The 22,762-nt window shown below is 40.1% G+C and overlaps 1 protein-coding gene across 1 annotated transcript in view; it reads left to right on the top strand.

The window, feature by feature from the left end:
* The window catches only part of SLC15A5 (solute carrier family 15 member 5), a gene marked incomplete at both ends in the record, with an annotated part of 28,077 nt that extends 6,842 nt beyond the window's left edge, over positions 1–21,235 (top strand). Inside the window, 6 exons of the mRNA XM_084206107.1 lie at positions 1,349–1,569; positions 4,323–4,509; positions 8,023–8,211; positions 12,294–12,425; positions 20,123–20,231; positions 21,091–21,235. Of these exons, the coding sequence (XP_084062233.1) occupies positions 1,349–1,569; positions 4,323–4,509; positions 8,023–8,211; positions 12,294–12,425; positions 20,123–20,231; positions 21,091–21,235 (983 nt within the window). The remainder of the gene's footprint in view (positions 1–1,348; positions 1,570–4,322; positions 4,510–8,022; positions 8,212–12,293; positions 12,426–20,122; positions 20,232–21,090) is intronic.
* Positions 21,236–22,762: the final 1,527 nt, after the last annotated feature.

Here is a 22,762-nt window from a genome sequence, read left to right as displayed (position 1 = left end):
CCCTTTGTGTATGTCCAATGTCCAGTGTAGGGCAAAGCAAAACAACATTTCTCTAACTTAAAACATCTCATCACAAGCTCTGCCAATGAATTGAGCTAATACCGAATTTCCTGTTGTCTTTTATTTGCTTCTGAAACTAATTCTGCTTTGAGAAGAGCCCCAAGTCCTGCTTGTTTTGTGGTTGACTTCTTAGTCAATTCACTCTGGAATTCTGCACTATTTTTTTTTTCTTTTAGTCTTCACATTTGCTCTTAAAATAATCTAGATCTGAAACATCACTTACAATGAGTGGTGAGAGAAGTTGCCAAGTACAGTCCTACAGAACAATAAAAACTCTAACAACTTTGTTTTCAGGTTTTGATTTGCTATTTCAGATTTTATCTCATAGTGACAACATTCTGCAGGTTAATTCCACACAGCCAGGGAGTTTTGAATATTAGTATATCTTATAAAATGCCCTTACTTAGTACTTTAAAGCAAGTACTTCCAGTAGGTGCCAATGGATATTTCTAGAAAATAATTTCCACATCAGAGACATTTTCGTTCTGCAATCTTAGTTCATTTTGGGTTTTGGAAAGTATTTATTTATAGATACTCAATTTATTGTGCTGCTTTAGCACTCAGAAAAACATAGAAGTGCCACAACCCCCATTTGTATGGATGGCAATTTGCCAAAGGTAAATGAACCTGCATTTCCAGGCCTGAAACTAACAATTTGTGCTCATTCTGCTTTTATTTCATCTGAGAAACAAGTTGGCAATTCCTCAACCCAGTAACCAGTCAATAAGTTTTAATGTGCCAAGTACTAGACTGGAAACTCCTCTTTTGTCCTGCATGCTACCTGGAAGACCTGAGATGATAATTCTGGCCTTGAAATTCATCCATGAAAATTCTCTTAATTCTTCAACTGTTTTTTAAAATTCCTTTTCCTTCTCACTTCACTACTGCCTGCTGAAGTCCAGTACTGCCTTGTACTGGACTTCAGCAGGCATTCACTAAATGCAAAGCAAGTATAAATTTCCTTTGTTTTTTACCTGCTCAACCAGAGAAACACATTGTGGTGCGCTAAATAACTGGTAATAAAAGGAGCTTTGCTCCATGGCTGTTGGACAGGATTGCTTCTATAACAATTGGGTGGTGAACCAACTGTGTTCAAAAAAGATTTTTCTTTTAAACAAATTCAGAGCTATTACCTTTCCCCTCCCTAAAAAGACCTAAAAGGTGAATATACCAGCTCGTGCTTTCCCTCCCAAAGTGTTTTGTCTTGGCTGATGTTTATCTTGACAGCAGGTAAAAACATATCAATGTGTCTAATTTAGATGTGTCTAACTTCTCTGCCTGCTTGCAGACAGCTCCCTGCTGACCACTTTTGGGGTGATCTTTAGTGCCCTGAAGACGTGCTGCGTGCGCCACCGCTACCTCGGCACAGCCGTGCCCAGCTGGCTGGACCACGCCAAGGAAAACCACGGCGGCCACTACAGTGAGACTCAGGTGGAGGGCACAAAGTCACTGGCCAGGCTCTTCCCCTTGTTCACCTTCCAGATTCTCTACAGAACGTGCATTATGCAGGTGGGTGCACAGCTTTTAAACAAAACTCTTGAAATGGGCTCTGGCGCATGTTTAGCACCATCTCTCTGACTGCTGCTTTGCCAGCTGAGCAGCCTTGCAAAGTAGCTCTAATTGCCTAAGAATGTACCTTGCTGTAGCCTCTGATCCCCTCAAATAATGAGAATTGACTGGGTCAAGACTCATTAAGAAGCTTGTGTGAGTGCTTGCTGCTTATTTCTTGGAACCTTTTTACTGGCTGAACCATCTTGTGTGAGAGTCCTGCTCTCCTCGTGGTGCCGTGTCACAGTTACCAAACTGAAAAATGCAATTTTCCAATGTGTTCCCTCGCTTTTGGGGAGAGGTAGCAAATCTTTGTTTGCTGTTTTGGTTGCATATTTCTCCTAGAGTTTTGGCAGGCTTGTGTGGCTGCTGCAGCTACAGCGGAAGTGGGTGGGTTTCCAGTCCTTTCACAGCCCCTCTGTCAGGCTGTCCTGAGCAGGTGTGTGGGATATAAATGTAAATGTGCCAAGAAACTCCTTAAGCTGACAGAATTCCTTCGGATTCCTTTCTGTCTGGATGATCCTGGAGTTGGAGGCAACTCGCATGATGAGTTTGAGCTAGCTCAGAAATTAATTTTTATTCATTGGCGCTAAAATGGTGCTTAAGGAAATTCTTACAAATATGTGGCATATACTGCTTCACTGACACTTCCTCATGCCATGACTCCATGTTCCATCCATCTGCCTCATTCCTTCTCCTTTTCCCTCCCCAATTCCTCCCTTCCACCCCCCAAAATATTGGAATTGGAGAGATGGGGAAGATTTTGAGAAGGTCAGAGAATCCAAATTTATTGTGGATTACAAATGCTTATATAGTATTTTAGGAAGGCTGGTAATGTTTTATTATAATGATTAATCATCACATTATAATGGTTAATCATCACATGAGCAAACTTACACATATTACAACATCTCTTGCTTGCAGCAGTTGATTTTTGTTTTCTGGTAAGTCAGTCTGATTTAATCCTCTTGCAATGTTCAAAGCTGTTTGTTCTTGCCAAGACTTCCTGTTATCAAACCTCTTATGCTAACCAGGTCCAAAGTCCATCATCTGTCTTGTGTGTCCCAATACAAAAGCAGAAAAAAATCCCAGGCAAACCAAAAAAAAATTCAAAACTAACAATCACACATATGCGACCAAGGTTATGCATTAGTGACCACATGAAATTAAAGAGATATAATCATTTATCAAGTTGATTATAAAGTATTTATCTAGAAAATACAGATGTCTTTCCACTGCTGAATGAAGTTAATCCTTTGGCAGAATTTCCTAGAAGTTTTAAGGCTCTTTCTCAAACTCAGAGATAGATCAGTATCTTTTTTTGTAAAGATTAATAGTATTTTCTTCATATTATTAAGTTAACAGCTTTCAGGGCCTATGATTCATGTTGATGATATTTTAATTCCTATTCAAAAGTCAATTCTTATTTGCAATAGGCATTGGAAAGAAGGAACCAACGAAATTTGACTCAGTTCTAAACATACATAGTTCTGTTACTGTTTATTCTCCCTTTTACAATTTATATTTCCTTTTGGAGGTGGAATGTAGGTGAAAAATATTTTCGTTAAGGGCTAGAACTACTCAAGCATTTGAGTAATTCTTGAGCACTGAACAGACTCAAAGTGGGTAGGGTTGACTCTAACAATTGATGAGAAGCCCTAGATGAGCTCAGTTAACAATTATACCTAAACATGGATTTTCAGACAGCCATAAAGCAGGAATTTCTCCCCAGGTTTGAAATCTGATCATATTGAAGAGTGTGCAACATGCTGCAGGAATCCAGAGCTCAGTAAAAAGAGGCAGAGTAAAGAAACCAGCTCTAGGTTGAGTTGTGTCATGACTTACTCTGTGAATTGCTCAAGTTGGAATTTCCCAGTCTGTGCAAAATACAAAGGGCTATGGCTCCCTGCTGCACATGAAATTAGTTAATCAAGCTTCCTCCGAAAAATCCCAAACAAACAAAAATTTCCACTGACAAATGTGTAAATCTGATGGTAGAAGCCATCAAGATTTTGATTTTACACTTTTTATAAACTCAACAGCTCTTCTGTATAGCCTCACACAATCAGGAGGAATTTTTGGCTTTTGTAGTGAGAGAGTCTTACAAATCTACTTAATTGTGTCAAATCTACTTAATAATTGCCACTGGGAGGTTCCTCATCCTCTTTCTCTCTTTGGTTTTCAGTTCCCCCAGGTAAGAGGAAATCCTCTATGGGAGCCCTGACTGTGAGTTGCACTAAGCTGGTTCTAAGGCTGTACCCAAATCTTCATTCCCTCTGGCTTTTGAAATGCTCCTACCTTGAGCACACAATCATAAGTCCAAAATCACCCTGTGCCTTGCAATTCTAAAATTAAATCACTCTTCATTTTGCTATTTCAAGATTCTGATCTGTTAAACACTGTCTGGGTGAAGTGACTGAAGTTTTGGGTGGAATTATTTAGTATAGAGGCTGATGGCTCTAAATAGTCTAAACAAACTTTTAGACTGTTGCTTAATTTGTTAAATGTAGGAGAAATTCTTATAAAAAGGAAATGTTATGTTCTGGCAGAGAATAATCTTGTCATTATGTGAAAGGTTTCTTCATGAATGTTCATTCTTTTTTTCACAGTAGGTATTTGTTTTAATGTGACTTCTTCAGAAGGAAAAATTTGGAGAGGTTTCCAAATAAAGTGAAAATCTTATCCATGGATTGTGGTTTTATCCCTCAATACAGATTCCTTCAGGATATTATCTCCAAACCATGAATTCCAACCTGCACTTTGGTGGATTTGTCTTGCCAGTTGCAGCAATGAACGTGATAAGCATCGTGCCCCTACTGATTCTTGTTCCTATTTTGGAGTGCATTAACTCCTGGCTTTTTAGCTCCAAGGACACTGGACATTCTCCAACCATTTACATTGGTATGTAAAAATTACACGTTTATCCAGCTTTAACATGTTTTCTGGTTTTGAAAGAGAAATTTCAGTGTGATGGATGATCCTAAACAATTATATCTGACTATAAATGCTAAGATGGACTTGTTTTGGGATGATGCTCAGAAGCAAAAAGGTTTCAAATAAATTATTGGGGAAAAAACAGTCCTGAGACACTTACTAGACAGTAAGAAAAAAGTATAGGTTTTGTGTAGGACAGGCTCCTCTAAAAAATAAAAATTTTAAGGCACACTCACAAATAACTAGGGATCATCCTATGGAGTTACTATTGGAGAGAAGAAGTATTAACTACTTCTGCCTGAGAATTCCTTTGACTTGGTTATCTTGTGTGTTTCTTTATCCATTATCTTTGGGAAAGTTAATTTACAATCCCAGTCTTTTTTAGAAATTAAAAATTCCTTCAGCTAGTTGCTCTCTGCTACTGGAGAAATGTGTTGCCCAAAATGAAGAGTTTGGATTCAGATAACTCAGTTAGGAATCAAGGATTTGTTTTTGAATCAAGGCTTTGTTTTTCTGTGGCTTTTATGCTGTAAGTGCATTATTGTTAGGACTGCAGCTCATGAGAGGGAAATTGTATTACCATTAGAACAGTGTCTTCCAGACTCTGCATCATAAATGAAATAAAATATCTAGTCTAATTCTGTATGTGCAAAAGGTTCTGTTTTAGAATGGATGAGCAAAAGAAAACTTGCAGAATGGTAGCAAAACAAATAGGTGTGCATCACTGGCTGCTGTTCCCATTGAACAGGCTGAATGTTTCACAGGTGGAAGGACACTTGGAAAGGCACAGCCTTCCTCCCCAGCACTATTTTCATTAGAATTAGTTTTCATTAAAATGTCTAACATGAGGTAAATGTTCAAGTGTTTAGTGTCTTCATCTCCAAAGGTGAAGTGTTACCTCTTTCTCACAGAAGTGGTCAAAGGAAGTCTTCCCTCTTGTAGATTGACACTCATTCCTGAGAAATTCATAGCCTAGAAGCAATGGTAACTTTAATAAGAGTTGGGCTACCTTCTCTTGACACTGATGTGGTTTCTTTTATTTATTTGTTTTTCAATTACCCCAAACCTCTTCTGCAACACTCTTCAGATGTCAGCTACATGTAGTACCAGCAGTAAAGCATCTTCCATTCTGTATTCACTTAAAACTATTCCCTTTCATAGATACTCTCATTTAACTTCCTACATTTTTTAGCTTCCAGTCTGCATTGCAAACCTCAGATGAAAATATTTATAAACCACTATTTTCTCAGTGCGCTGCTATTAATTCAGTGCCCCATGGCAGGCAGCACAGTGAGTACTGACACACACAGAGGTATTAATCTGACTAAATTAGCCTAATTAAGAGTGTTATTAAGTTTTATACAAACCAGAAGCATATAACACAGCAGGTTGCAATTAGCCTAGTTTTTAAAATAACATCTGCATTAAAGCACAAAAAGCACATTCAGATAATCATTTTCCTTTAAACCATGGAAATTTCAAGTTAGTATTAATGTTCTATCCTGTTATGTTGAACAGCAGTAGAATATATGCAGTGGTTTGTTCTTAATAGGTTCATTTATCAAAATAGCCTCCTGTTAGGGGTGATAAACTACCTGAGGCATAAAAATACCTGTGAGTACAGGCAATGGCTTCAGATATCCAAGTATATGACTGCACCTGCAAGTATGGTAGACCTCTAAGTGCCAATATTTTTGCCAACAGTTAATTAGGTTCTCAATTATTTTCAGCAACAAAATTGGAAGTATAAATAGGCAGTTGGTGTTAAGCCAGCCTATAACTATATTTTAATTCAACTCTTGTGAGAAGAGGAAACTTAAATAGTTTTCTGGAAATTTTCAGCAGGTTAAGAATAGCAGTTTTCAAGGATGAACCACACAGGCAACTGAAATACCTGGTTGCTCTGTGTTAAGGGTCTACATAAAAACTGTAATCTGTTACCCTGTAGTTGTTGGTTTATTCATAAGGGTCCATTACAGATTCTAGATAATATAAAGAACCTTGTCCCAGAATCACCCCTAAATGTTACTAAAACAACTTTTTCTCCTGTAAAACCCAAGCCTCAGACAAGTCATTCCAAGCCTCTCATTTTAAAGAGGACTGAAGGGAGAAGAGTAAAGATGAAAACTGTACCTCCAAGGCTCCTGGCTTCTTCCTCTGCCTCTTGAAGTCTAGGGGAAAAAAAAACAAAAAAAAAAAATCTGAAATTTTGGGGCACCCAGGGGTTCTTTTTTCTGAAATGTATTGGCTTTTAGTAAAGGAAAATGCTTCAAGTTTGTTGCACTGTTAGGAATACTGAACTGCTGGAGGTTTCTTCAGTACCAACATAATTTTTCACTAGGAGAACTCTTGCTTTGGATGGCTACAAGAAGCTCCTTGAGGGCTTCATACCTGGCTTTGATAAGGTGCCCTGGTCAGAAAATGCTGCTCAATTCCCTCCTGTCATCAATTTTCAAGCAGTAATTCATTGATATTCTCATTAAGCACTAGAGGAGCCTAAACAGCTTCCAAGGCTCAGGTTAGGCAGTGGGGGTAGGATATTTAAAGCTGTGAACATACAGGAAAAGTGTGCTGCAAGGAGGGTGTGAGAGTTTGGTGCTGAGGGAATAAACACAGAGGCCTGCAAAAAACACAGCAAGGTTAAGGCCTCTTAGCTATTTGATTTTTTTTTTTAATTTTCTTCTAAAAAACAGTGACACTAAAAAAGACAAAGTATATATATGTTTAAATATAATATGACACAAAAGCTGTTGATGTCCAATCTAATAAGTGAAGCAATTGCCAATCATGAAGGCTTGGTAAGAAAAACATAGTCTAAGCATTTGAGCCAAAACTGTCAAAAGCCACCAAATTCTCTGCACATTATAGCTTAGAAATACTGGCAAATCAGAATTTTAGTCAAAATCAATGGGGGTTCAAACCATGAAAAGTATAGATAATTCAGGTTCAGAGACTTGGAAACCTTGCTTTCTTTGTGCTTTTCTTTTCTGAGAAGATACAACCATTTCATGCTGCCAAGATCAAGAAATAAAAAAAAATATATATTTTAATAGTATCCTCTATGCAATGGGTGAAGTGTGGGGTAGTTATAACACATCTGAGTTTTGGAAGAATTTCCTGCTGCTTGTTGGTTTTGTTCCTACCCTTTCTCTTGTAGTATCTGGAAGGACATTTGCTTCTTATTTCTTTTGACTTTTTTTTTTTTTAATATTGAGGGAGAAAAGTTCTTCTTTGTGACTTTGGTTTTAAGAGAAGTTTTTCCTCTCTCATTTATTCTGAACTCTGAAACTGTGTGTGTGCTGAGCTGCTGTCATTTTGCCACGTATACATAGCAAGCGCTCTTTGTGTTAGGTGTCCATTAAAAATGATTTGGGGTGGGGATGGAAGCTTCTTTTGCATTTCTTAGGAGTTTGCTGCACTCTGGAGCCAGGATGGTCCTGTGAGTGTGTCCTTGGTGAACGCCCTGTGCTCTTCCCCCAGTTGTAGGTCACTTTTCTGCTGCTCTTTCCGTGCTGGCTGCTGGCTTCTCCGAAATGCACCGCAAGCGCTTCCCGCAGGTGGAGCAGACTCTGTCCGAGGAGCTGCTCCTGGTCTCCTCCATGCCTTGCTTCCACCTGGCTCCTCAGTACATCCTGCTCGGGGTGGCTGAAGCCCTGGTGACTCCCTCCTGTAAGTAAAATCAAATTGGCTAAAGGGAAGGATGTCCTGGTTCTCAGAGAACTGGATCAGCTGCCTAAAAATCATTACTGTCTGATATTTTATCCCTGGCTCTCTTCCATGGGCTTAATGAGCAGATCTGTGCTTTACCTGCTTCAGGGAAGCGTGATTTGTCTTGCTGGCTGTAGCTCAGGATGAGCAGTGATGTTCCAGATCAAGGGGAAGGGAGCACAGCCCAGCCAGGTCCCTGGGCAGCACAATTCCCTGTCTGGTCCTGGAGCTGAACCTGCTCCAGGAGTGAGTGAGCTCCTGAGACCCCTTCTGAGCTGGAGTCTCCTGTGATGATTTTATTGAGATGGAATAAAAGCACACCTGAGAGCAGAGCTGTGGTTATGCTCTGGAACCACCTCCCAGTCGGAGCAAGGTGAAGTAATTTTGATTTTTTGGGCCCAGCTAATGGAATGATTACTGTTTTTCACTGGCACAGAGCATATGTGGGCAGGTAAAAGGGACAGGTTAACCTGGAGAAGGGCGTAGGCAGCTGCAAGGTTTTTGTTAGTGCTCCCATCAGGAGTCATGAGAACATGCCTCCCCAGCTCCTCATGTCTTAGCTTGTGACATGGAGCCAGAGATAAACACTCCTGCTTTTCAGAGCTCAGCTTGTGCCTGCCATCCACACATTATGGAGTCATACTCTTGATTGTGACTCTGAACCTTTTCTGCTTTCCATAATTTACTTTTCTGGGTCTATGCTGACATTTTTGAGGCTTGTTTTCTTCTGAGGAGCATGCAGAGTGCTTACCAGTGTTTTACCTTGCAGAGCTTTTAAAATAAAAAAAAAAAAGTTAGTATTATAAAAATAATCTCGGCAACATTCACTTAGAGACACAGGTAAAGTAATTGACTGGCTGATCTCTGCAGGCATTTAATTCTCTGGGTTGAGTGTCTCTTGTTCCAGTACAGCCCCAGAAATGTTCAGGTTTGTATTTAAGAGCAGGAAATAACTTCAGTGTCTCAGCTTCATTCTTATACTCTGAGACTACCGAGAGCTGTGGGTCACAGTCTGTCATTAAAAAGGTAATTTTCCCTAGTTTTAAATACTTAGCACTTTCATAATGCCTCTTCATCTGATAGCTCTCAAGTACTTAACTGAGACAGGTTTCTAGGCAGGTAATTTGGTTTCTAGGTTACAGGCTAAGTGTAACTGAAAACTGTGACCTTCTCTGTTTAGCTTAACAAAAAAAAAGGTGAGGAGGTGACTTGCTTACAGTCTTTTCATGCAAAAGCAGGAGAAGAATATTGCTGGTAGAATAAGGCCTTTTAATCTAGCACACCGGGACACAACCGGAGTCCAGTGACGGGAAGGTTACATTAGCCTTTAAAAAAGAAATAAAACTCCATCTTAGGAGTTGTCTTTTTTTTTTTTTTTTAAAGACCTTTTTAAAGGATTGTGGTTATAATCTCTTAGGAAGAAAAGCTGTCCTTCCCCATTTAAATAGGGATTAAGCATCGTGCTTAGAGCTGCAGTGAGAGGTGTGACTTAAGAATGGGACTAAGTCTAAAGACTCGCAGATAAAAAGCTAAAGGGAGGTGTCTAAAATAAGATATTGCTGTAGCTGATGGGGAAAAAGGTCTGCATTCCTGGTAAAAATTGGTGCCTGGCCCTGTTTGTGACAGAGTGCCTTGGCTGTGCAGGCAGGACAAGCCAGCTCTCTGCAGTCTGGCACTTGCAGCTGCTGATGGAGAGGAGCCTGGTTTTCCCCCAGGTCCACTCAATCATCTCCAGTCTCTGCATTCAGTTCAGGCTTCTGAACTGAGCTCTGGTTTTCTACTTCAGTTTGAACTGAATTGCTGTTCAGGACCCATTCAGTGAATCTCCATGGATGTCAGTGACAGCCTAGACCCTGGCAGAGCTGTCCCACCTTTCCTGACATCTGCCTTTCTTATGCAGAAGGTCAAATTCAGTTGTTATAATAATTTACTGGACCTGAAAGTGCATGATCCAAGCTGAGGAGGGGAATGTTGACTCTCTTAAGCAGAGGGAAGAAAGGAGACAGCTCATTTCTGATGAGCTTGGTTGGAGGTGTTAGTTTTGGCACACTGAACTCTTTATTTTCATTAGTCCCTCTCTTATTGAGGTTGGTCAGCCTGGAAAAAAGACTTCAAGGTGGCTTAATTGTCATTTCAGTACTTGACAAGAGCCTACAAGAGACAGAGATTATTTACAAGGGCATGTAGTGAAAGGACAAAGGGGAGCAGCTTCATACTGAGAGTAGGTTTAGATTAGATATCAGGAGGAAATTCTTTGCTGTGAGGGTGCTGAGGCTCTGGCACAGGTTACCAGGATGTGACTCTTGCATCCCTGGCAGTGTTCAAGGCCAGGCTGGGCTCTCAGTAGCCTTGTTTAGTGGAAGGTGTCCTTGCCCAAAGCAGTGGGGCTGGTAATGGAGGAACCTTTCAAGTCCCTCCCAACCCAAGCTATTCTATAATTTGGTCCCTGATACTTAGAACTGTGTTTATACAATATTTTTCATTATTTTGTTAAAAGGAGTTTTGAATAATCTGCTTCAGGTGACGTGAGCATCTCTTAGAATAATATCTGCCACTAAGGAAATCTGAAAAATGAAATCAAACAATGGTATTGCTCTCCTCAACAGAGCCACAAAGTTCTCACTAGCCTCTGACAGGCTGAATTTGTAACCCCAGTGGTTTAAAGCAGGAAGCTACAGCTCTGTTAGTTGGAGGATATACTGGGGATGGCTTTGCCCACCAATAAATTGCAATAGTCTCCAGGGGGAAATGCAGCAGCTGTTTAACAGCTCCCAGCAGCACTGTGGGGAAAGGGAGGAGTGGAGCAGGCTATTGAAACAGCAGGGGTAATTTAGGTAAGTAGGATGCAATTAGCCAGGCTGAATTTGTCCAAGATGCATGTTTTGCACCTCTGCTTTTAGAAGGGAGGAACAACTTTTAAGCCTTTTAGGGCCTCAAGTTTGCTGTACAGTGCTTCAGGCTGTTGCATCTACAGGTAGTGACCCGAGCTCACCTGCTTTCTCTTGCCCTCAGGCTTCTGGTTCCTATTGTGAGTGAGGAAGAAAACACTGTTTGTGGTATTTTTTTCTTTCATATGTTTTCAAAGCTCTCATTTGGACATCCCAATTAAGAATGGTGAAAGATGGTGATTGCAAAGTTTCATTTGTATTCAGAGGTGCTTCAGGCAACTCAGCATCCAAATAAGACCCTCTGCTGGGAAGTTTTTCAAGCTGGAGGTCATTCTAATTCAACAAATAAAACAGGTGGGGACACTCTGGGGTTGGGAGAAAAAGTGTGGAGGAGAACTCAAGGAGTGAAATGAGGAGAGAAAAGTTTTTAGTGATCAGTGAAAATTGCACAAAGAGAACAGCTATCATAAAGTCTTGCTGTTACAGCCAAATTACAGCTGGTGGGATTATTTATAGGCATCCGTGCTACAGCAGCATGCTGCAGCTTCCCCTCTCCACCAAAGCTGCTGCTGCTTTTGGTGTTTAGCCTTCTGGCAAGAAAGTGAGGAATGAGGTCTTAAAAATGAGCCAGTGAGCTTGGGGGCTGCACTCCAGGGAACAGGAGCATTGTCCAGCCTGAAGGTAAAGCAAGCTAACTGTCCAAATTAAGGCAGAGCTCCAGATTTTGGAAGTATTTACAAGTGGCTGTGCTGCACTGGCTCTGAGATAGGAGGTTCTGAATTAAATATCCCATCCTTTGTCTTCATGCTTACTGGCTGTGGTGGTGTTTCTCTGCTCTTGGCTGAGGTTTTGAAAGGTGCAAGCAAATGTCTGGGTGAAAGATCTTCCTGCACTTGTGGAATCTGGATAGCTGTGTGTGGGGAGGTTATTACAGGTATTCATTTAGGCAGTTCAGATAATGCTTTGTTACAGGGTACATATTGATATGTTATAGGGTACATCTGATTGCACCTCTGCAGCAAGTAGTTCTCTGCATAAAATATGAAAATTCACTACTAGAGATGCTTTGAGGTTTTTTTGTTATCTATGTTCTACCATTATTTAACTCTTTAGTTTTCTTTTTTAACTTTTAACCATCTCTGCTTCCTTCCTAAGGTTCCTTACTTTCATTCTGGCTTGTGCCTGACAGAATGAGAGGGATTTCCATGCATTTTTTAGCTCTCTTTAATGGAGCTGGCTGCTTTGTGGGAGCTCTCATTGTTCAGACAGCCCACGCAGGCACTCAAGGTAAGAGTATGCTCATGGTGGGTGCTCCTGAGCAGTTTTCTAATATTATTGATTTGGAGAATCAGGCAGCAGAATTAAAAGGGATGCCAAAGTTTTATTGATTTGCTCTCACAATTAAGATGGAATTAAGATAGGAAATAGCCTTCCAGCTGTATTCATCCAATTTTAATGAGTCATCTTAGTTTTGATAGTCGGAGTAATTAGAGGATGGCATCTTGCAGGAAGTCCTCCAGTCCAATCTCTGTACTTGTGTCCTGGAAGACTGAAAATAAATTGGCCAGGAAGCACCTTTTTGTGTTCATGAAGTACATTTGTGTTATTCACACTAACATGGAAGCCTCTGGCCCTGAGAGCAAGACCTGAACTTTGAGGAATGGGGAATATTCCTTCTGTCTGTCCCAGTGTGGGACAGCACTGAGGTTTCAGGGCTGAGGTTTCCAAGCTGTCTGGGGAGATCACTCTCCTGCACCCCCTGGTTCCTCTGCCTTTGGGCAGCTTTTGGAACAGCCACCTTCTGTGACAGTGCTGTCTGCTGTGGGCTTGTCCTTCTGCAGATGAATGCTGCCATTCCCACAAACCTCCCTGTTTCAGGAGTTCCTGCAGGTTCAGCCTCTTGAGGTGCATTTAGTGGGAGCTCTGAATTAAGCCAGCAATGCCTTAAAGTCATTTTTCCTTTGCTGCTGAATCTTTGTTCAATACAGAAAAGATTTGTTCCACAAGTAAATTTAGCAAGGGAAGCACTTGAGTTCTTGAACTGAGGGAGAGGCATCCCAAATTTGTTCCCAAATTAGAAATAGTCCCACTTGCTGAGGGAATATTTGTGAAGATGCCATTGACAAGCTCTGGTGGAAGAGTTACAGAGAATTTTTCATTAGAGACCCCAGCTGCTGGCCCTAATCCATGACACCACTGTAAACTGGTGCAGGATTTTGTAACTGTTTAGGGTCAAAGTTTTGGGTTCTTCTCTTTCCTATGTAAAGATTCATGCAATTTAAAACCAAGCAGAAATGGGAGTCTTGAAAGTGTGACAAGAAATTTTTATTCCTACTCACAAGATCTGAACGAACAAACGATGTTTTGGCATGCAGTCCTGTTTTTAAGTTAAAAATCCAATTAAAATTTTATTACAAGGTATAAAACATCACCTGGAGATGGGTAAAAGACAGGAATGTCTACACAAATGAATCAGGCAAAGAACTATTAAGCCCCAAGAAACCCAGTGTGGAGAGCTGAGCTCCTTGAATATCCCCTGGTGGAAAAGGTTGTTTTTCATTATTGTGAGTTCAGTACAATATGGGGTAAATTAAACAAACAGCTTAAGACAGACTGTATTAATGATTATTTTTTTCTTTCCCCTCCCTCCAAGATATGGAAACTATTAATTTTTATGAGATTGAAATATTCAGTAAAACTGACATTTTACTGCAGTTTGACTTTGGAAATAATTACAAAATAATCAGGCATAATGTCAGCACCAAAATATTTTGCCTATGTTGTGTCACTATTATGTAATTGATTTCTTTACTGAGTATTTCTGCACTCTGTGATAGAGGAAACCAATTTTTGCATTTGATTTGCAATTCGGCAGGTTTTTGTCTGGTTTTCTATCAAGGTGACTAATCCTTTTTTTGTGGAATAATTTAATTGATTAAAAAAAAAAAAAGTTCTTTTCTTGCCAAAAATACTGTTTTAGCAGAGATGGTGAGTTTTTATCCTGGTTGAGACCAAGAAGGCTGAACTCTAAATCCACAGGCTGCAGTTGCCACATTCTGACCCCTTTTGCTCAGGATTCCTGGGCAAACTGAAAAGTTTTCTGGCTAAAATATTCCTTACTCTTAGAAAGTTGGGGGGCAAACTTCTCAAATTAGCTTTTCTTTTTTTTTTCTTTTTCCAAAGCTGTTTTGTGTAACTTTGTCAGACCTGCTGTTCCTGTAGGTGGAATTGACTCTGCACCATTATCCTGAGCAAAAGTCACTCTGGAATTTCCAAGGGAATCAGTGACACTCTGTATTCAGATTAAGATGCTGTGATGGGAATGACTACTGCTAAGCAGGAAAAGTCCTCTGCAAAACCCAAAAAGCTTCAGGGAAAATCAAGTGGAAAATGCTTGGTGATTGCTCTGTTGCTCGAGTTAGGAGAGTGTTAGGGATTACTTGCCCTATTAATATGTAAACAACATATTATTGGGCTCTCACTTTTTATTTTTAAAAATAATTAGGATCTCACTGGGTATCTCTTTCTCAGTGTTCCTTGCTTGAATAAGATTAATAATTCCATGTTGCCACACAATTCACAGCTTGCAAATGATGGTGATGTTTCCTGTGAGTTTGTGTTCTGACGCTCCTCTGCTCATCCCAGGCTGTTGTCCTGCTGACTCCTGGATCACAGGAGGTTTAGGATCAGACTTCTGGAGGTGGGGATAGACTACAGCAAAACATAAAACTGCATTTTAGGCTCAGTTTTGGTTTTCCCCTAATTTGGCAGGAAATGTTACACACACGATTTTTACAGTGGACAGCTTCTACAGTGGACTTTGGTGCTCATTACAATCAGCAAAATATTTTTTTTTTTAATTTAGTAAAACCTAGTGGTTGCCTAATGAACCCACTAAAGATGACTGCTGTAGGTATCAAATTTGTAGCCCTTATGAAGTCAAATTAAATTCCAATAACACAAATCAGGATTTTTACCTTTTATTTTAAGATCTGTTTAAAGAGCTTGTAAATATTCAGTATCTGGACAATTTATGAAACTGGGAGTAAATCAAACCAACCAGAATTCTTTTTTTTTTCTTCCTAAAAAAAGGCTCAGCTAATTTACTAATTGATTTATATTGGAAGAGGGAGTTCTTTCTCTTTTGCAGCAAGAGAGGATAGTGTTGATGAAATGGTTCTGTGAGATTTAACAAGGCTTAGTGAGTGACTCCTGGGCTATGGATGCTTTTGTCTTGTCCCATGATTCTTGTTTCACTGCAACCTGAGCCAAGACTATTTCTGGTTCTCCCATCTCCAGCACTCAGACCATGTTTTTCCATGTTCCTGCAGCGAAGTAGATCCTCCACTGTGTATTTTGAAGTGTTGAAGCACAGAGGGTGTCGACAAAATTTAAACATTTTTATATCCTATTTTATGCCACTAGTTTAGAATTTTATTTGGGTTTTTATTGGCAGAGTTGATCAGATATCAGTCACAGTCAAAGCTGCATTAATCATTTTTAACGCATCTATGGAGGATGGTGTGAATATGATAAAATAAGACTTTTTTTAAAAAATCTGACGAGTGCAAACAGATGATGGGTGACAGTGATATTTTCAGTACAAGCTGGGAAACTGCTTTCTTTTGGATCTCTTACCTCTCCTAACATTTTAACGGAAGAAGATGCAAGACAAAACCTGTCCTCTTATGCCAATCATTTCAGAATATATTTCTCTAAAAATATTAATATAAATATGTAAGAAAGAAATAAAAATAAAAAAGGTCAGAGGAAGGAAGCTGCCCCAGACACAGCTTTCCTGCTTGTATTTAGGGAATCACGGGGAGGGGACTGTGGTTTGAGTTTGGGTTTTTTGGTTCTTTTTGTCATTTTAGTCTTGTGTGATTCTAAATACCAAAGATGATAAAGCTAAAGGATATTTCTTGCAGTCCAGATGGTGGTGGCCACTGGTGCCTACTTAGCTAATAGGGATTAGAGGCAGAGTGAGACTTTAATTTGGATATGACCAAACACTAAATATATGCCCACTAAGTTGATGAAATGATGGAAGGCAATATAAACCTTGTTAAAATACGAATTAATTTTTTTTATAATCATAGCATAGGTTACAGGATAGCTCCAAAAATGCAGCAATGGTACAGGATAGAGTAACTTCTGGCATTTGTTTTTTTCTTCAAGGTTTTCCCCATAATCAAATAGGATAGTGCAAAAAATCAGCAAAAATCTTGGATGCCTCTCTGAGGGTGCCACCAGATCAGCAGCAACGCTGTGTGCACTAATATTTGTCAAAGACTGGTCTTTTTTAGGTTTTGTTCAATGGCTGGTATTGCCAGCAGCTCCTTGGTGTCAGTCACCCACCAGAAACAGCCCAGAAAAGTTTTTGTCCATATCCTAATCTCTGCTTCACCTCCACCTCTGCCTGCTTTGGTAGGATCAGTTGTTTCCTCTTGGTATTACTGGTAAATTTGGTAAATTTTTGGTAAATTATTCCTTCTTCTTGGACTGAGTGATTTTTGATGCAAAATTGATAGGACTCCAAAATGTCAGTGAAAGTTTACCAGGTGCTTTATTCCCATGATTGCAGAGCAGACTTGAGGAACAGACTTCATTTTCTAACTTGTTCTAAATTTGCCATAAAATACATAAGCAATTCACCTCTAACCAGTAGAGAAAATCTATTTAAAATAGTGCACCTGAAGGAAACTTATGTTTCTTTGTGGTGATTCATGCTACTAAGTATTTCTATTGTTGGAATAAAAATGGAAATCAGGAGCTTGTTGCAGAAAGTTAATTCCCAGTGAGCAATTATCTGTGTGACAAACCAACCTTGTAATTGCCACTTCTGTTGGCAATCTCCACAGAAAAGACAAAGATGCACAGAGCCCAAAGGCAGTGTCTTTTGGGGGAAAGTGAATTGTTAGTGTGTTACATGCTGAGGCAAGGATGGGGAATGCTGGACTCCTCAATCACAGCAGTGCCCAGGGTGCCTAATTCCAGCAAAACCAAAACCTGGCCCAGGGAGTCGCTGATGTTCATGGCTGAGAGTGAAATCCTGAGAGCATGAACCCCAAAGGCAGCAGAGGAGGGTGCTGGAGCCTGCAGACAGCTTGTGGGAGGTGTTGGTGGGGTCAGGGGGGAGAGCATCTGAAGGGAGTTTGGGTACCTGCAACACCTGGGCGAAGTTCTAGCACTGATGACTTTTCTCTCAACACCTCCTGCAAGCAGAGAAGAGGATTCTCTTTAAAGTGAGTATGGGCAGATGTAAATGTAGTTCAGGTTTATCCCCTATTTCATGGGGAGAAAAAAAAATTAAAAGGAAAAGTAATGAAAGAAAAAAAGAGTGAGAAGTAATTATTTTTTGGCTGTAAGTAGGAAAGGGTTTTATTAATTTTTGCTGCACCCACTGATGAAAATGTATACTGGAAGCATTATAGTCTGGATATCCTTAGGACTGCTGCCATCCTTGTTCCTCTGTAGAAGAAGGGACAACAAGCCTTGTTGTCTGATGGGAAAAGAAAGCCCTGATCCCACCTCTTGCTTTGGACTGAGCAGGAAACTGCAGAGAAATTGTGTGCTCTGTGGCAGCTGGAGCCTCACCACATCCTGCCTGATTTGTCTCCCTGCCTGTCCTGTTGATAATTTGGATTTTCCAAAGGCTCTCTGTCATTATCCTGGCCTCACTGTTTAAACACTGGTAACTCCTAAAAGAATTAGGGAGGAGACAGAACAAGGATCTTTGACCCAGACCATGGAGAAGTGGGAGTGGAATCCAGATCTGCTGGCCAGGCTGCCCTCCTGCCCTCACAGCACCAAGCAGCCCCAGTCTCAGTGCTTTTCTCTGGTGCCTTTATCAGGGATAACACAGAGAATGGAGCAAATTCACCTCTGAAACTCAGAAGCTGCAATTTATTTTTTTTTTTAATCAACTTTTTAAGTATATGTTTTCTGTTCAGGTTCCACTGGAAATGCCATTCCATGAGGAAGCTCCTGCTGCTCCTGCAGTTAGCTTAGCCAAGGTGAATAACCCAGCAGGCAGCAGGAACTCTGCTTTGACAAGCTGCAGTGCAGACCCCCGTGCATGAGTTCTCTTTCATCACATCCCCATGCTCTGGCTCTGCCTTCCCTTGCCCCTGGGGGATGCAAAATGAAAAACTATCCGCTTGTGAATGATGACAGTAAAAGTTTATAAGCTACTAAAATGAAGTTACAGCGCCTAGGAGCTCAGGCAGCTCGCAGTGTTGGATGAAGGGTTTTTAAAACTGGCTCTGGGATAATGCTGCAAAAGGAAGGGAGAAGGCAGAGGTGTGGTGGTGGCAAAAATGTAACATGGCATGGAGACAACTGTGCAGGAGCCTGGGAGAACTGGTGGCACTTGTTCTCTGCCAGTCCCAGGAGAACTAAAGGCAACAGCTCTGAAAAGAAGTGTGTTTATATCTCTAAGATATGAAGGGAAGAGAAAAATGTAAATATATGGATGTGTGTTTGGCAGGGTGTAATCCTTTGGCTGGTCTCTCTCCCATGCTGTGGAACTGCTCTTTGTCTCTAACTAGAAAAATATCTAAGGATGACAATCAATGTGTAAAAGTGGCATTAGTGGCCAAAAGATCTGTTAAGGCCATCAGGTTTTTACAATATAGCTGTGGTAAGAAGTCTGGTTTTCCTTTCTTTCCCCATTAGCTCAATCAAGGGGTGAATAGCCACATTATTTAGATGGGCAGGATTTGATACCAGACTTTGATGCAAGGGAAAGGTGACTTTGGGCACACTGGTGCAGGTGTAGTTCAGATCAGGGTATACTTTTAATCGAAATCTCCCAATAATCACTGCTTTGCATCACAGAATGATCTTGGAGCATGAGAGCAACTGAATTTTTTTTAAAGAGAACTAAACAGCAGAAAAATAAGCTCATGTCTGGTATATTCCAGCTGCTAATGGGAACTGCTCTGATGTGAGCCCCCCTGAGCTGTGGAGAGTGTGGACATGACATTCTCATCACCATCACTTTCACACTCTTCATTTCTCCATTAACTGCTGATGAAGGCAGTCTATCTGCCTTCCTCAAAGGCAATAAATATCCTGTATTCCCAAATAATGTACATGGTCATTGCAGCACTGTACAGCTCTCTGACATTCTGTAACTTCAGTTTCTGCTGGAACTTTTTTTTTTTTCACCTTGGTCTGATGGTTTTGCTATAGTTGATTCTGGTACTGATTGCCTTCAGTTGCAGACTGACTGGGGCTGGTTGTGTTTTTAACCATTTTCATTTCCAGAGTTATTCAGTTATTTGCCAGCTGAGCTTGTTTGCAGGCTGGTTGCAGTGGACACTGAAAGCAATACAGCCACAAGCTGGAGTGCACAGGAATGCACAGGCAGAGAAATCTCTGTGTGCAAGTAGCTGCTGAAAGGAGAGCCAAAATGGCCCAGACACTGCTCCAAAAACCTTGGCTTAAAAAAGTCTGATTAGTGCAAATAAACACTAAATGAAAGAAGAGGAAACCTTACAGGCTCATGGGTAAAGGCAGCTGTAAAAGAAAGGCAAAGTAAAATGGTAATGGAGCACCTTCCAAGTGAATGCCTTTAATATTTTGAATTTTAAAAATATTTTTTAACTCTTTCTATTAAAAAGAGACTGTTATAAGCATGAGAGAGATAAGCAAGGATTTCTACAGCTCACCTTAATTCTTCCTAAGATTTTCATGGCTGCCTTAGGTTTAGCAGGATGCTGCAGGTGGGAGATGGCCCTGCAATGCTGGATCAGGTTCTCTGCTCCAATTCAGATTTATTAGGGCAGTTCTTTAGTCCCTTTAGAGCTCTAGTGCCCGTCTGCAAAGCAAGAGTACCCAAAAACTCCCATGGATGCTGTGAGGGTGAAAACAGCTATTGGGGGGGGTCTCATCCTGAGTTATCCCCCTGTCCTCCACATGAGCCTGCACATCTCCTGCTGCAAGGCAAACTAATTCTGCTGCCATGTCTCCTTCACCAGGCAGCTGGTTCCCACACTTGCTGCACGAAGGGAAACTGGAGAGGTTCTTCTTCTTCTTGGCTTCCTTAATGGTGGTGAACACGCTGGGGTTCTGGGCCAGTGCACACAGGTAGGTGAGAGAAAATGAAAGCTTGGTGCTTCCTTTTTTAATTACAACAAACTGATGTAATTAACCTTAAATAGTTATAGGTCTGATTAATACAAAGAGCCCTAAAGAGAGAAGAGCATGGTATTCTTTCTTTCATCATATTCTATCTGCAAGGGTGTGTGGCATTTACTGCTGGAAACTAAGAGGTTTTGGTTGTAAAATGTTAATGTAAAATGGGTTTAAACTTAAAAAAAATTTCTGCCACAGCTTAATATTTTTATGAAGAATTTTTTTGACCACCAATCTTTCTAAAAATAAAAAACCAAACGTTTAAAAAAGCTTATTTCAATTCAGCATTTCACCTCAGAATAAAGGTATCTCATTTTTCAGTAATACAAGTTTTGACTTACTAGAAATGCTTTTCTTTTAAATCCATTCTAATTGTTTCTTTTTTTGAAGAATAAGACTAGTCTGAGCAGGGAGGAATAAGAGTGAAGACTGTTCAGTTAAACACTGATTTAGGCAGAGGGGGAAAACAGACCTTAAAACTGGGAATAAGAAAAAATACACTAAAATTTCTCTGAGGGAACAAACCGTGTTAATAATTATTTTTTTTAAAGGACACAGTACAGGTATTATTAATGTCTGCACCCAGTTTGATACTTCTCATCCTGAAGTTCTGAAAGGCTCTAGGAAAATGCATATTTGTATTTTCCTTTTTTTTTGGTTGCATTGAAGTCCAGGACTTGGAAGTCACTATAACTCAAAAAGTATTATACAAGTATTTATATATGATATAAAAAATTATATCTAAACAATGGGTGAAGCTCATACCTTAGAGGATGATTATTTTGTTATTTTCCTTCTGTCATCTCCCCAGATACAGCAACCTGCATGAGGATTGCACCAGTGGGTTCAGAGGAAGTCTTCCTGGAGAAAAACTTTTGAAGCATGAAAAAGCCATCAAGCATTATAATTCTGTCCTGAAAAGTTCTCCCATTTTGTCTCCTTTGGAGAAAACCTGATAGGATTTCACCCTGATAAAATTTTAACCCTAAATTTTGGGAGGGGTGGGGGGTTTATCTACCAGCCCTCTAAGGATTAATTACCCAGCACTTAAGTGGAGTTATGTTCTGGTATTTATGAATTATCTGGTGAATAATAATGTTATTTAGAGGGTAGCAACATAGCATTCTTCATAGGATTTGGCCTTGAAGGAGGCTGCACTGTCATAATTCACATGGGGGCCAAGGAGAGGTCACTGCTTGCCACAGTTGATGGAGAGAGGTTTTTAATCTTTAAATGGAAATAAGTATCCACATATATCTGTATTTAGGAGTGGTCAAAAATTAATAAACATGCTAATTTGTTTGTTTAGCAAGTTACTTGCTGGCAGTATAATTTACAAGTGATTTTGAATTCTGCTATTGGCTGGTTGATGTTTGCAGTGGTGGGAGTCCTGTGTACTCCTCTTGCTGTTTTGTTTCCCTGTCAGTGAAAAGGACACAAACATTCTCTGCAAATTGCTTTGAGCTCTACAAAAAATAAAACTGGAAACCAGATCCCAGCCATGAGTCCATAAGGTGTGCCATGAAACGTTGATGCTGGGGCATCTAGTCTCACTTGGCAGCGACACTGTGAGATTTGTCATTCCTCCAGGATGATACGGAGAAAATTGCAAATAGGAGAATGGGAGACTGGAATGTATTAGCACCAAAATTACTAATTGCAGCCCAGCTGAAGGGGGTGAGGGGAATTAGGAAAAGAAGACTGGGAAAGGGTAGATGCAGCTGGAGATGTGGGGTAATAATTATTGGTAAAATGCTTTCCAGTTTGAAGATCTACACAGTGTTAAACACTCCCAAAATTGGCTGATTTTGTTATTGTGAGACTTAATCTAACCCTGAACGTTTCTATTTAAAAGTCTCAATGTATTTGAGAGTTATACACAAAAGCAGAACTCTGTAATAAAGGGATAAAGTTTAAATTTTGGGCAGATAAATATGACTAGACTGTAGATGTTTTATTAACTAATGCTATTTTTTTTTATTTTTAACTGCAAAAGTACCAGCGGTTTGGAACATTTACACCAAGAACAAGAAACTTAACCCTATTTTAAGGTAAAAAGTTTTGTTTGCTGCATTCTCAGGCTGAATGGCCTCAAACTTCCCAAGACCACTGTCTTTTTTTCTTCTCAGAAATTGAAACATGAGAAGAGATGGCAGCAGATAACAGCATGCAGCCATTTGAGTTGAATTGTCTGATGGGGATAATTCTGCACAAAAAGAGGATGAGTTAACTCCTTAGAATGGGCTTTGGGATGAAGAGTTGAATATTGAATATGCTCACATGGACAGGAGAAATGCTTTTTTCTATCAGATTTGATAAAGAGTTTGGCCTTTCAGAGGGATGGCAGAAGAAAAGGGGGCACTGGATGCTGAATTTGGCCTTAGTTCAGTTGGTGGAGCAGAGGAATCTACATGCAAAAAAATCAATCAATCAATCAATGTCACTGTTATGACAGAGCAATTTAGCACTCAAAACCAACAGAC

Source organism: Fringilla coelebs (genome assembly GCF_963513975.1).
Source record: "Fringilla coelebs genome assembly, chromosome: 5".
Lineage (NCBI taxonomy): Eukaryota > Metazoa > Chordata > Aves > Passeriformes > Fringillidae > Fringilla > Fringilla coelebs.
This window is presented reverse-complemented; position numbering and strand designations above follow the sequence as displayed.